Source organism: Electrona antarctica (genome assembly GCF_951216825.1).
Source record: "Electrona antarctica genome assembly, chromosome: 10".
NCBI classification, from domain to species: domain Eukaryota; kingdom Metazoa; phylum Chordata; class Actinopteri; order Myctophiformes; family Myctophidae; genus Electrona; species Electrona antarctica.
In genome coordinates this window covers 20126072-20141885 of record NC_136791.1, presented here as the reverse complement: position 1 = coordinate 20141885, position 15814 = coordinate 20126072, and the positions used below count along the sequence as shown (strand labels likewise).

Sequence of the window (15814 nt, the reverse complement as noted above, 5' to 3'; positions counted from 1 at the left end):
TCCTTTTCTGTTTCACTGGGAAACCTAAAGGTTAGCCTGCCTTCCCTCGTACTGGGAGAGCTGGGGAGTGTTGTCGCCCCACGTGAGGACCTCTCTGCTTGCTCCTCACCGCTTAAGGGCTTGATGAGAGGTAAGCAGCTGGAACGGATTGGTGTCCACTGCAATGGCCTTTATTAATGACCCTTAACGTGGTCCATGACACGGAAAGCAGCTCTGCGGTCCAAAATAAAGACTTTTAGGTTTGTTTTATTTTCTGTATGTGACACAGCAGCAACACCCCCCCCCCCCACACCTTAGGCCCAAACCGCACCAATGATTCACCATGCAACTCCTTGCAGCCAAACGACGGTTAATTGCGAGGAGTTGCATGTAGTTGCATGAAACCATTATCCCCATTGGCAGTTGCAAGGAGCTGCATTGGTGTGACATGTACTTAAAACGGTTTTGTTGCAAGAAGTTGCATTGGTGCAGTTTTGGCCTAATTTAGACCACAATGGACACATCACATTGCTCCTAATGGCATATTGACATTTGACGCAATGCCACTGCAAGCAATTAATTTATTCTTAACATGTCACGGCACCTGACACTTATGTAACCTGCCAATAGGCTTTTGTAGAGTGCCAATAATTGGAGTGCTGTTCCGCATATGCTCAAGCCATATTGTGGACTAATGTGAGAGAGAGAGAGACTGAAAGTGAAAGGTATACCGATGCAGGCTATTTTGAAGGTTAGACAAGCCCTGCTGTCAACAATTACTGCTTCATCCAAAGCACCTTTCAGAAACAATCCCCCCGACTGAGCTGCTCAGTGGTCAACAACAGCACTAAACTATGGAAGGCCAGGGCAGGCCTCAGGCATGTGCATTTGTACAATCCCCTCATTCAAAGGGGAAAGACGGCTTTAGTTCCATCTGAGTGGCACCAGAATGTCTGAGACTCCTACCTGAATCCTAAGCAATACAGCGCTACTAAAGCTCAAAATGATCTCATGGATCATTTCAAGAAATTAAATGCTCTGTTAGAGTCTGTCAACATAACATTGTCTCATAGTTGACTGTAAGTTTGGTCCATGTTCTCATTCAGATTTTATCACCGGCAAAATAACAAAATACACGGAGAACGCATGTATTATCCTGTAGAAATGAGTATATTTGCTCAAATATGAAGCTATCTCCCAGCCAGACTACAATAAGAAATGAGCTACAGGCAATTAGAGGTTTTATGGTGCACTGGCAAGACACACATTTAATTGGCGACACTGGGAGTTTGGCTTCGTCAATTTGAGACAGCTAGGTGCACAGCATGCCAAGGCAATGAATGTGTACAACTGCTTGTCCATAGTATAGCACACATCAATCTACTATAATAAGATTCCCTGCGGTGAGCACAGAACACAAGTATTCATCTGCCTACACATATGTCATGTCCTAGTATGCAGTGGTGGGAAAAAGTACTCAATAGTTTTACTTAAGTAAAAGTACTACCAGTACTGCAATTTAGAACTACTTCGTTACAAGTAAAAGTACAGAATTGAAAATGTACAAAAGTATTGGGGTCAAAATGTACGTAAAGTACCAAAAGTAGAAAGTACCTCAAAGTGGGGTACATTGCATCCACTGGTCAATCCAAGGGCCTACCACTCCACTCTCTTGATATGTTCTTTCCCAACTCTTGGAGAGTATGTAGGCCTTTCCCTGGACCTTCTAGCCCCTAGGATGACCCGAAGCCCACCACTTAAAAACCACATGCTACGGTGCCCAAATCTGAATTTAGGTGCTCAAATGAACTCAAACTGAAGCAATTCAGTAAAGGTCAACACTTCCTCCTGGGTCATTTTAGGGGCTGGGACCTCCAGTAAAAGGCCTAAATACTCTCCAAGAGTTGGGGAACAACATATCAAGAGAGTGAAGTGCTAGGCCCTTGGATTGACCCAGGACCAGTGATTCAATGTACCCCACTGAAAAATAGCAGATCTACAAGCTCGTAGCGTGGCACTCGGTGCCGCACTACAAGCTTGTAGATCTGCCCAAAGTTGAAGGGCTTCAACCTTGGGTACTGGGTAGCTGAAGTTGAAGCTCTGCCCTTCAACTTTGGGCACTTTTACATGTAGGCTGACCCAAAGTTGAAACAGTTGCCAGGGGGACATCTTTGGGCCTGGGGTCCTCATCGTTGGATATGTTGTTCCCACAACCAAGAAGAGTATTTTACCCTTTACTGGAGGTCCTAGGCCCTAAAATGACCCCATGAGGAAGCGTTGACCTTTACTGAATTGCTTCAGTTTCAGTTCATTTGACCACCTTCTTTCAACTTTGGGCACTTTTACATGTAGGCTGACCCAAAGTTGAAACAGTTGCCAGGGGGACATCTTTGGGCCTGGGGTCCTCATCGTTGGATATGTTGTTCTCACAATCGAGAAGAGTATTTTACCCTTTACTGGAGGTCCTAGGCCCTATGCTACTAGGCCTAGGCCCTATGCTACTAGTCCTACATTGTAGATCTCACGTCATAAATGTGTGGGCACCCCTGATGTAGGACTAGTAGCATGCAAAGTTTGCATTGAGAATGCATTGGACGTTTAAGTTAAATAACTCAGAAACTACAAATCATTTCAATGTAAAAAGTTCCAGCATTTGTCTTCACAGTAAGCTGAATTATAAAATGTGTCAATGGAGTTTCTAGGTGAAAGTGATTTTTTTGACGTGCCATAGAGCTGCCATTGAGCCACATTATAAATGTATCAAATTTGAAAGCACTATATTTCTAAAACTATGAAACATTTCAAAGATTCCTTTTCAGGCAAACATGTCCACCGTAAGATGAACCTAAATAGGTTTGAATGGGGTTTCTAGGTGTAAGTATGTATAGGACTAGTAGCATGCCAAAGTTTGTGCTTTTGCCATTGAGAATGCATTGGGCGTTTAAGTTAAATACGGGGGGGACATATTTTGACAGCAGAAACTGCCTGTCATAATTTCTCCTGCCTGTCATAATTTCTCCCTATTCCAAAGCCCCCCCAGGTACATTATATATTTAAACTATTTTCAGCAATGGTACACTTATTTTTTCAGTGGGTAGATCTTGTTGAGCTGGTCATTTTGAAAGTAGATCTCACATCATAAATGTGTGGGCACCCCTGGAATAGGGGAAGGGGATCAACGTCACGTGATTCCCTTGTTTGACCCGGCAAAAAAACTCGAATATGTGTCTCACAGAATATAATTATAGAGGGTATGCACTTGCATAAAGTCAGTGGCAAATCGAGTGGCTATGTGAGTGGCAAAGTGAGTTTAACGTTGTTTAATGCAATCAGATGGGACCTTTCTGTTTGGATGTATGGGCTGTCAAGGCCAGAAAGTCGTTTTTTGCTCAGTAGGCGTTCCCGGCTTTCCCCACATAACTTCAGCGTATGATGATGATGTTGCGCGCATACCCTCTATTGGCGGAAAGAAAGATTAGAATATTTGGCAGTCCTGTTTTCGTTTTTCACAAAATCGGTGGTTGTAGAGGAGCAGGTGCACAATTGCATGCACTGACTACAATACCATATCATGTACACCAGTACACCACACCATATGACGAAAAAGAACGGAAACATAAAATGCAATTCCATTAGTGAAAGCTGTGTTCTTTTACCCGGTGAAGGAATGGCGGATTGGGCCAAGCACTGAAATACCTGTATGTGTGTCTCAAAGGCGACCATGTTTTCTGCCCCACAAAAGGAGGGGCTGGAATCAACGCCGCAGCTTGTGATCGGGTGAGACAGGCTGTCAGTGCGGTATAGGGAGGGAGTGAGCGCTCCGCTCATTGTAGGCTAGGGGGACGAGGATTTACTATTCTCTGCCTATCGGGTCGCAACTGGAACGGGGCTGAGTCGGCTCAAGTGAACTTCGCAACGTTCGACACGGCATCTCACTCGCTTTAGCTCGTTCGGTGGCGTCTCTCGTGGCTCAAGTTTGCTTGAGACGGCGCCCCTCGGTCGCGGTCTGAAACTACAGGACGAAAGTCCCTCCCTTTGTGGTGCAGAAAACTGTTCTTTGTTTTGTATGCTAATCACAAATGATGTCCTTATAAGCTTGCGCATGTAGAGCTCATCAGCTAGTTAGCATAAACCACTGTGCTGTGTCTGTACTGGTATAGGGCATAGAGTATATAAAAGGATAGAGACTGAACTGGCGCGAAGCTCCGCCCCCCCAGCTATTCATGTCAGTGGAAGTTGCTCAGTGGCGTTTTGAAGCACCCGGAAGACTGCCGGAAGTACCGTCTCAGAACGTCTACTTCCGCATTTGACCACCAAATTTTGGTGGTCAAATGCGGAAGTGCAACCGAGCGCTCAATGTTAAAGCCCAGCTGCACGGGGTTTCCCGGTCATGAATCCACGGGTCCGCCTGTAGTCCCTCCTCCTACCACTAGGGAGGAGAGCTTCAACGTTGAATAGCCTCACTGGCCCCTTGGTATAGGGGGACTGCAGTAACTCTAGTCCAGTAGTTCCCAAACATTTCAGCCTATGACCCAAAACAGGAATTAGATATTCGCCCGGGGGACCCAAACTAGTGAAAATGGCAGATCTACAAGCTCTTTGCACCACGTTGTGAGCTTGTAGATCTGCCATTTCCACTACTTCTTAAATGTTCGTTGTAATTTATCGAATTTCTTCGATTATATTCTTTCATTTCTTCATGACATTACTGAAAAAAAGCCTTTGGGTATTTTGTTATTAATTCATGAAAAGTTGAGCTTTTTTTGGAATGTTTTTTTTGTAAATGTTTTGAAATAATAATAATTAAAAACCAAATGCAGGAAACAAAAACTAAGGGGACCCGTAACATTGTGTCCACAACCCACACATGGGTCCCGACCCAGTGTTTGGGAACTAGTGCTCTAGCCCCCATGGTCCATTCGTTTCAGCTCAGCTAGCTGCCACACACACACACACACACACACACACACACACACACACACACACACACACGCACACGCACACGCACAGGCACAGCCTGCAGCTAGAACCTGACTAAGCTCTGTAATCGCTGACAAACCACAGGGACGTGCCATGTCTCGCCGCAGAGGAGCAGGGATGACGGATATGTATAGCAGGCGTATGCACACATACGCACGTGCACAACAAGCACGCAATGTACGCAAACACACACTGACATTAAAGGGATAGTTCAGATTTTTTTTAACTTAAGCTGTATAAATACTTGCCATTAACATAGTGGTTGCAACTGTATTAATTGATTGCCCGAGTCCCGTGGTGGGAGTTCTGCTCTGGTTTTGGTATAATATTAAGTAGTTCCGGTCATTTTGTGGGGGGCACAGGGGGCCACGCATTAAAAGTAAATTAATCCACACAATTAACGCTCTGAATTAAAGAATATATATTCAAAGATTTGCGCCACATTTTTACGATTTAAACTAAAAAAATAGCAGACCTAGTGCCGCGCTATGAGCTTGTAGATCTGCTATTTTTTCAATAGCTAAACTATAACATAATGCTTAAAACACCAAAAGGGGTTCCCCTCCTAAATGGGTTAAATAGATGTAGCTGTCTTGAGTTGTGCCTCTCTCAAATGGAATAATAAAACGTGTATAGGCTAGAATGCATTAATTAATTTAAAGCTTAATACGTTTCAACTCGTCATTAAAAATATATTCAAATAGTAGTTTAGCACCACCACCCCAGCATACACCTCCATGTGGGCTCTGTTGATCCTTTATGGGGGTCTATTTTGTTCCATTCCCTGTAAAATCTAGTTGACAAATCATTTATTATAATTAATGCTTACAGGGAGTGAATGAAATGAGACAGATCGAGCTGTGAAGCCAAATATGCTTAAATATTTATGCTCTATAAATTAGCATAAGCTCTGACTGTACTATCTGCTGTTAATAATTATGTGCTGTTACTGAGGTTAATAATCGTGTTAAAACACTTTGAGAGCCCAGGGTCAGTTGGAACCAGCAAATCAGTGTGCCCAGCTTGCACCTTCAGAGCCCATTTGAAGGTGACACAGGACTCCATCTCAATTCACCAATAGCTAAGACGCGGCCTCTCCCACTAAGACACTCCCACTTGGACACTTTCCAGCCGGGCTAATTCATTCCAATGTAAATATCATGGATTTTACATGTTAAATACTGGTTAGTTTTTGGAACCAGACCTTAAAAATCTCTTCCAAATCCGTCAACAAGGCCTGCCATATGCACTGGAAAAATATGTGCGTGGCATTTCTTTTTTAAAACTATTGGTGGAGCGGTTTGTCTAACCCATGTTATGCTTAGCCGTGATTGGACCACAGCAGTTTGGGGAGGGGCTTAGCTATAGGTCAATTGTGCAGATAGCATATAGCATCTATACCAAAACACCCGCGGGAGGATCGCTGACCACCCCGATGCATGATTACTTCTAACGCGACTAGTGACGGGACCGCGATGGGCTGTCAAAAACACAACCTTTGGTTATAGAATCATTGAGTAAGCGTTATTAGCGTCAGAAGATTTTGCCTCCCGTCCCTTAGAATGGAGGGGGAGCACTTTTGATGACACACTAGACTGTAGTGTGAAGCGCGCTGATATCAAACAAGTAATTCTCTGTCTTTTGGATCAATACTCCGTCCTGGGCACATAACGTAATCAATTAATAGGACGGAAGATCTCCGTTCTGGACTCTCAAGGTGTTAATGTATATTCAATCAATAACATTGAGGATTTTACTGTAAACTACGCACAGACTCGCAATGTGCACAACACCACGTGCATGTAAGCACACATCATAGAGAGACACTCTGTCTGGATGCATCTGATTCCATGCCACACCCGTCGATGCAAAAGTATAGGTTTTGTTGCCTTGTCCCTTCTCTGCATAATGCATCAATGTTTTGTCATTGCGGAGGGCCACAAGCTGCGTCGGAGCCACGGAGGGGCCGTGGCTGATTTAATATGACAGCGACACAAGGCCGAAGTATCCATCACAGGGGAGTGGCCTACATTCACAGACTCCCAAATTGCCTTCGTCCCATTCACAGCCTCCTCCAATATGGCACACCTATCACAGGGCTGATCTACGGCATGCCAGGGCGCCCAAACAGGGTGTCACCATGCAGAGACAAATGGACAACAAGGCACTAAAGAAAGGGACCGATCGCAGTGACACTCTTGAAACTGGGCCACGTACTGTAGCTAGTATGGGCTTCAATGTCCGGACGTCCAAACTTCACGCTCGCTCCATCTCTCTTTCTCTTCAGTGACTTTATACAAACTCTCCCGCTCTTTCTCTCTCACCCTATCTCCTTTGTATCCATGAGCTCTGTTAAAGTGTTCTGTTGCATTTTAAAAAATACTTTGGGAACAAATAAAATATACCTGACCGTAGACAACTTTTGGAAGAATTTAACGACGGAAAGAAAAAGACACATTTAGGAAAATGTTTAGGAAATTTTTTTATCACACAATTTTTGTAACCAGATTTTTTTTTAACCAGTGACTATTATCTAATGTAATCCTGGGCGCTACACTCCCTCTGCCAACCTGGGGAGAGCAACGATCTGACCTCATGCTTCCTTCTATGCATGAGGAGTGCAAGCCGCGGAATCCAAGCCGGGGACTTTCTCCGGTTGGACGTAGCACGTGGAAGTAACACGTTATTCCAACCAGTTACTTATTTCCCCTTCACCAGGCGCCCCGGTTGGCCAGGGGGAGGCAGCATAGAGACCATGATTATTGCATTCTTTTGCTAGGGTACCTACCCTATAGAGCGTCGCAGTCCCGCCTCCTACCCTGGACCAGGAAATTAAACCCAATGCATTTTCCAGGGTAGGAGGCGGGACTGCGACGCTCTATAGTGGACACAGGGAGAACATGCAAACTCCACACAGAAAGGCCATTTTGCCAACCTCACCTGGGTAGCCTCGATACCCAGGCTTTAATTTCGTCTGCACGAAAAATGAAAGCCTGGATTTACGCATGGGCTGCACTGGCCTAAACGTGGGAGTCAACCCTTCCGCGTAGGCGTCGCTTCAAATGATGTGACGTCAGGGCTCTGATCGGTGTGCACCCGTCAAAATAACACCGTGAGGAAATCATTACCAGTGGAATTTCTAACGAGGCTATGCGAGGAAAATGAGGAGATTGGCTAAAAAACCCACCACACCGTCTAAGAAAAAAACCAACGTGTGCCGACTCTGTGGAAATAACTTTGACAGTCCGTTAGAATGGTATACTCCAGCAACCAGTGGTTTCTGCTTCTGGTCGACACAATAACAGTGCTGCACTGGGGGGAGGAGAGACCGGGGCTGACGGACAGATCGGTGAACCAATGGTGGGGGTGCGTAAATCTGAGCCGCGGCCCTCCCATCTAGGCCAGAAAGGTCTAGCGTTAGCTCAGGCTAGGGTATGGGCAATGATTGTCATTTTTTTTAATGTATTTTCAGTCCGATAACTCACAAATAGATTTAACCAATATTTATTATAGAATGATAATACAAGTGTGCATATAATATTTTATCTTGGCGTTCGGCTCTGCTACATTTTCTCCCTGCTCGGCACAATCATGCAGGGAGATAGATATACAATAACAACCCCCCCATGGGGAACAGAAATAACAGAGCCCACCGGTGGTGCTGGGGTGGTGCTGGGAGCAAACATCACAACAACAACCAGGAACCATATGCATAAGGAAGGCAGGAAGAATGCATGCAGTCTATAGGTGAGCTTAAATACCCCGCCCAATTGGTCAGGTGACTGCCACATCAGCGAATGACATGTGGGTCTTGCAAACACTCTATACACCTACATAGTAATGCAGCATAATAATAATAACTAGAAAAAGTGCCCTTCTGGGCACAGGTCTCCACCAGGAGGATAGGACTGTGTGAGATGTTTGGCAAAATGTTTAGGAGTAATATAAACATGTTTGCCTTTGATGGCAATTGGATGACTTGAGGCATTTTGTTCCAAAAATGTGTTTTGCAAAAATCAACCTGTTGGTGGCGCTATAACAAGCCAATGTGAAAAGGGTGGGATATATTCCTCAGCCTAGTAAGAAAATGTGTGAAAGATTTCACGTAAATTGCATGCTGCGTTCATGATTTGAGGCTTTTGTTCAAAACGGGGCAATCTTGCAAACTATGAAAGCCAATTATAGACAATTAGGATGAAATATGAAATATCGGACAGATCCGACTTGAGCACATGACCATAGAGATACTGTGTAACGATTTGTGAGATTTTTGGACAGAATCTGGAGGAGTAATATCAAAAAATGTGTTTTACAAAAGTCGGCCTCCTGGTGGCGCTATAAAAAGCAGATGCGGAAAATGCAGGTCAAAGGTTTGTCCTTGGCCTCTAGGGAGTGTGCATGCAACGTTTCACGCAGATCGGTGCAGTTTTAGGTAAAACATGTGAAAAGCTGCCTCATGGTGACGCTATAACAGGCCGTTCTGGAAAATGCGGGGCAGAGGTTCATCGTTGGCATCCAGGGAGTGTGTGTGCAAAGTTTGGCATCGACCGGGTTAACGGTGCCGGAGATTAGCTGTTCACAGACGGACGGAAGGACGGACGGACACACACACACACACACACGGACGGAGTGCAAAACATACTCTCTCCCCATGCCTTCGGCCTGGTGGAGACAATAATAATAATGAATTTTTATAGCGCTTTTCCAAGTGCTCAAAGTGCTTTACAATGGTTCATTCATTCATACATTGGGAGGTGAAGCGGCGAACAGTCAACGCCAGCGTCCTCACTTCCCACGTTCACACACCAAGGTTGGCAAGCTCACACCGACCAACTCATTGGAGGCAATTTATTGATTTATTTTAACCCCTCTTACTGTACCTTACTGAGCTGACTGGCAGCAGGCGGGCCGCTGCTGTTGACGGTGTGGCATTTGAAGTTGAGCAACGAGTCCCCCGCGGCGGCGTCTCCTCCGCGGCGCTGCTCTCTGCTCGCCGCGTCCCTGTCACCCTTCACGGAGGAGGAGCCGCTGTCACCCTGGGGGGGCGCGGCGGGGGCATGCTGGAGCGCCATGCACGACAGACCCAGGAAATTAGACGGGCGGATCAGAAAGGCCTCCAGAGCGATGTTGGCAGACACCTGAGGAGAGAGAGAGAGAGTAAAGTAAAGAGTGGGGAAAAAGTACTCGATTGTGGGTACAGGCTTTAGTTTAGACATACTATATACCGACAACCTACCTCAAACCCTAACCCAACCCTAACCCAACGGGAGCAGCGCATGTTCCACCGCATGTTCGACCATGGTTTCCACATATCGGTTCCTTGGTGTGTCTTATCTGTGTGTGCGTCCCCTCAATTGTTTTACTTAAGTAAAAGTATCAGTACCGCAATGTAGTGGAGTAAAAGTACAATATTTGCCTCTGAGATAGAAGTAAAAGAGTATAAGTAAAAGTACTGGACATTGGAAACACTCAAGTAAAGTACAATAGGCCTACCTCAAATTGTACTTAAGTAAATGTACTTAGTTACTTTCTACCACTGGAGAGTGGCATGCGAGGGAGGGAGGAAGACAATTTGGGTGTTTGATGGAAGATGGGGATATTTGATCTTCTTTTCCTTTCAGGTTTTCCCTTCAGGTGTCGCCAACAGCGAATCATCCACCTCCATCTCACCCTGTCCACTGCCTCCTCTTCTCTCACACCAACTAACTTCATGTCCTCTTTCACTGCATCCATACATCTTCTCTTCTCTTCCTCTAGGCCTCCTGCCTGGCACTTCCAACATCCTTCTACCAGTATACTCACTATCCCTCCTCTGTACGTGTCCAAAACATCTCAGTCTGGCCTCTCTTATCTCCAAAACATCTGACATGTGCTGTCCCTCTGATGTACTCGTTCCTGAGCCCTTCCGGGATATTTGATATCCATCCATCCATCTTCAACCGCTTATCCGTAGTCGGGTCGCGGGGGCAACAGCCCAACCAGAGTGTTCCAGACTTCCCTCTCCAGAGCAACATTAGTGACTTCCTCCTGGGGGATCCCGAGACGTTCCAAGGCCAGTGAGTCGATGTGTTTCCTCCAACTGCGCCTTGGTCTGCCCCGAGGTCTCCTCCCAGTGGGACGTGCCTCGAGGACCTCCCTAGGGAGACGCCCGAGAGGCATCCTAACCAGATGCCCGAACCACCTAAGATGGTTCTTTTCCAGGTGAAGAAGCAGCGGAGGAGTCTCTCTCGTGTTTGATGCCAGCCACCCGTCGAAGAAAACTAATTTTGGCCGCTTGAATTCGCCGATATTTTATATAATTTATATATTTAATTTTACATTTCCATATTATTAATTTATCAGATGGATTTAGTCAGTGTGACTGCGACAGTGCGACTGTGTGGCCAGAGGAAATATTTTTCTATCTTTCCTGTACCTCCATTCCAGCTATATCTAATCAGCACAGGCCAAATTAACTCCTCATTATCCAAAGGAGCGAGATGAAAGGTGCGGCGAGGCGATTGCCCCGCTCAATCAACCTTTGTGTGTGCACGTGTGCGTGCGTGCGTACCTTGGAGATGGCATGGTGCTCTGTGGTCAGCGCCAGGTCAGCGATGCGCTCCACACACTGCACGATGCGCGTGCACGCCCGGGCCTCGTTCTGTGCCATCCACAGGATGTGTTCCTCCACCAGCATCATGTTACTGGCTATGTCCGAGATGTAGTCCCCCAGCTGTGGACGCACACACACACACACACACACACACACACACACACACACCACCAGCATCATGTTACTGGCCATGTCCGAGATGTAGTTTCCCAACTGTGGGCACGCACGCACGCACGCACGCACGCACGCACACACACACACACGCACGCACGCTCGCATGAACACGTGCGAGCAGCAACTGTTGTGTGCTTCAGGCATGTGCACGCACGCACGCACACACACTACTTTTCGCATGCTCACTCAGTCGCTCACTCGCGCGCACACACACACACACACACACACACACACACACACACACACACACACGCACACGGTACATCATTCCCGCAACAGACACATTCATTCATAATCTGCAGTCAGAATTACAAGATGTGAGGTTTCATTCATCATGGCGTTAGATTTAATTTAGATTAGAAGCTCAGATGGGGCTATAATCACTTCCTGGGGATGACATGACATGTCATTCACACCTACTTTTCACTGTTGATCCGATTGATTGAGCAAGAGAGGGACACATTTGATTTATTTTTATATCCCCCCCCCCCCCCCCCCCCCCCAGCCCCATCCACCTTCTTTTTGACGATTATCTCTGGGGGATAGTCAGTAGACTGACAGAACAGGTATAGGGTAAAACAAATTGGGATCCCACAAATTGTCTTCACTTACAGCATTGTATTCAGCAACGTTTTGGTCGCTCAGACCTTCATCAGGCATGAAAAACACTTTTTCAGACACAGAAAAAAAATAAAAAAACAGGTTGCAACTCGCATCGCGAAAGACTGTGGCGTTGTTGATTGGCCATTTTTGCTATTTGTGCACGACACCATTGTTACAACAAGGGTTTAGGGTTAATCGATTTAGTCAGTCATAATAAATCTATTCGAATTGTCTGTGTCGATTTGTTGATTATATACACATATATTTTTTAAATGCTTCTCATTTACAACATTACGTCGGTTTACTATAATGGGTTTTTGAACAATTGAATGAGAGCTAAAGACTGTCTCTGGCCACTGGGAGACAGAGGATATGGTTCACCTAAGGTAAAACATGTAACTAGCCCCCACACCCACCAACAAACAACACATCTTCATGAGTGTAATTGTAATTGTCATTCAGGTCCATCGTCACCATACTGTAAGCAAGAGGGAGGAGGATGAGAGGAAAATGTTAAGCTGTCTGGAATCGATCGAAGGCTCTAAGCCAGTAAAAAAAGGTTCAACAAAAATGTTCAACAGAATAAAAAATCCATACATTTAGTGTGTGTGTGTGTCGTGTGTGTGCGTGCGCGCCCGCACGCACATGTGTTTAATCAGGTTCCATGAGCATATTTGAACAGTGTACATTTGCATTCTGTCAGTACGTACGATGTGCATATATACTGTATGGTGGGTGAGCCTGAGCCTCTATATCTGTCATAATGATGTGCTAGAATGTGTAATGCATGTACATTATAGTATGTGTATGTATCCATGACTCGGCATGTAGTTATGTGTGCGTGTGTGTGTAGGGGGGCTATTTTGTGGGCTGTGGGGGAGCCTCTGCTCCTAAAGCCCAAAAATTGCAGCGTGTATAACACTGTTGCCATGGCTCTGCAGTTAGCCTCAGCTAGCCTATCTCCCCACGCAATCCGCTGAAGCTGGCTTTTTCACCTACTCAAACTGAGCTGTGAATAACCTGAGGGCGCCATACATCCATTTAAAGATGGAGTGCCGATGGAGGGTGGATTTTTTCCACCCTTTTTCCACCCTAATACATGATCATCAAAAAAGAAAAGAAAAGTGTACAGTTACATTTGCTAAAATTTTGTTTTTATGTGGGCACGCCCACCAGTTCATTGAGTATGCCTGGTTTGCCTGGTGGGTGGTGAACCAGCTGAACTGAAGCTGCACCCACAGCTGTAGTTGTACTGTATGATAAAGGGGGAGGGGTTAGGGGAGGGGCTGATAGTGTGATGTCACTATATTACTGTTTATTTCATTGGCACATTTGACTGTCAAGGGTTCAGCCTCCAGGAAGAAACCCTAAATACAAAGGCAATACACCATTGCACATAAAAACGACTCCAGGGTGTCTAATGAAGTACTGTCACCTCATAGACACATGAAAAACTGGACAAATACAAAAATTGTGGCACTCCCTCTTTAAAGTTGAGCTGTGGAGAACCTGAGGGTGCCATGCATCCATTTAAAATTGAGCCCGTCGACGTCAACTGTTCTCCGGCTGCACCTCACATGTTTATTCTTGCCCTTGTCCTCCTTAAATCATGGTCATTCAGAAACGTCTTGAGTGCAGGAAATGCATAAATAATCTCCGGGTACACAGGAATAGCAGCTAGCAATAATGTGCAGTTTAGTAGTCTCCCTAAATTGCATGTTAACAGAAGATTGCAGATTGCAGCTGAAATGGGGGAAATTAGCAGCCCAGCAGGGTCTGGGATTTGTTTTGGAGCTGGAGTCAAGTAGGCTAGCCAACGAGCAGAGCAGGGAGAGGCTCATGCATACATGCATATACAGTCTACTGTGATGACATTCACTGCACTATAAACAGCCCGTACGTCCAAAAGGAAACACACTTTGGCTTTATTCACAGTGTCGTTCTCGGAATGAACAATGACGCAGTGGTCAGGCACGTTGTAAACAGTGGTGTAGAGCAGGGGTTCTCAACGTTTTTTGGCTGGGGACCCCTGGGGAATTCTTTGGCCATGTCTCACAACCACCGCCCCCCTCCCCGCCCCCAATACAAATTGACCGCTACAATAATCTTAATAATAGAGAAAATACATCATAAAATAAATAGCCTACTGAAACCAGATATAATCATTAAGGAAAGTTTATGCATACATGTACTATGTGTACAATGTAAACTCTTAATTTCCAGTTTCCAGCCATTCTTCTTTTTTTTATAATCTGGGGACCCTCCACAATATTTTGATTATTATTACAAATAAAAACTTACAAAACATACATTAGCCATTGCCGCCCTGTATACTATCTACAAGCTATTGTGATATGTTGATGTCACTATAGCGTGTGACAACGTGTACGTCACCAAGAGGGGGGCGGCGTCTAAAGAGCTAGGGACGGCCCCCTGGTGGGCATTAAATTCTAGCCCGCATCACTCAGAATAGAATGACGGTGGTATGTTTTTATAAATATTGAGCTCGTTCTTGGCGATAACATAGTGAACAAACACCAGGATGGATAGAAAGAACGTCGGGCCCAAATACATTACAAGGACAAGGAAAATGTTGTGAACAAACATGGCTGTGCTTGATACTTTGTTGAACGTTATGTCTCTGCGCCCGTGCGCCGATCCAAGTCATTCTACGTCTTTTTGTAAACTCGTCAATCTGGGTTCCTTGATGCTGTCTCCATGCTGGAAAGCTGAACATCTAATTCCGTTTTCTGGCTCATTTCCTCGACGCGACCTGCTGTGGCACTTATTTACTGAGCAAGTCTGCACCATTGTGAGGTCAGTTTAGAAAAAGAACGTATACAAGCATACGGATGGTCGCTCAATGTAAACAAACCAGACAAGCCAGCAAGTATGGCGGAAGCTACCACGTGACACATATGTTGACGCCCCCTCCAGGAGATTTTGGTACACCCTATATCACTGTCATTTCTATTGGGCCTTTTGGACCTGGGTGTCGATTGGGCCTTTTTGAGAAACCAAAAGTACACAGGGAAGACATTATTTCAATATTCTAACCACACCTGGGTGGCTATTAGAGCAATGCTAACTCCATAGACACATACAAAACAGAAAGCATTGTGGCAGAGACTGGTTGTGTGTGTGTGTGTGTGTGTGTGTGCTGTGGCGTGGCGTGGCGTGTGTGCGCACGTGTGCCTCCTTAGTCCTTACATCTCTGCGTTGCTCCAGCAGCCTTGTCAGCCTCTCCACGAGATGTGTGACAAAGATGACGTCCATGACATCGGTGAAGTGCGCCGCCCTGCTGGTGAAAGCCACTAACTGCCGGCCCAAAGGCTGAGCGTTGGAAGTATTGATGGTCATCTGGAATAGCAAGGGAAGGTTTCATAAATAAATAAGGGGTTCGGTGACGGTCACTGGAGGAAACCTCATAACTCCAAAATGTTAATTTTTCAGGAAATGAAAAATATACATTTTTCAGGAAATTTA

At 45.5% G+C, this 15814-nt stretch overlaps 1 protein-coding gene across 1 annotated transcript in view; it reads right to left on the bottom strand.

Moving 5' to 3' along the window:
- Positions 1-15814, bottom strand: part of adgra1b (adhesion G protein-coupled receptor A1b) — a 244545-nt gene that overhangs the window by 138575 nt on the left and 90156 nt on the right. The window contains exons 10-12 of the mRNA XM_079513357.1: positions 15539-15688; positions 11510-11671; positions 9840-10097 (exon numbers count right to left, since the gene is read on the bottom strand). Of these exons, the coding sequence (XP_079369483.1) occupies positions 9840-10097; positions 11510-11671; positions 15539-15688 (570 nt within the window). The remainder of the gene's footprint in view (positions 1-9839; positions 10098-11509; positions 11672-15538; positions 15689-15814) is intronic.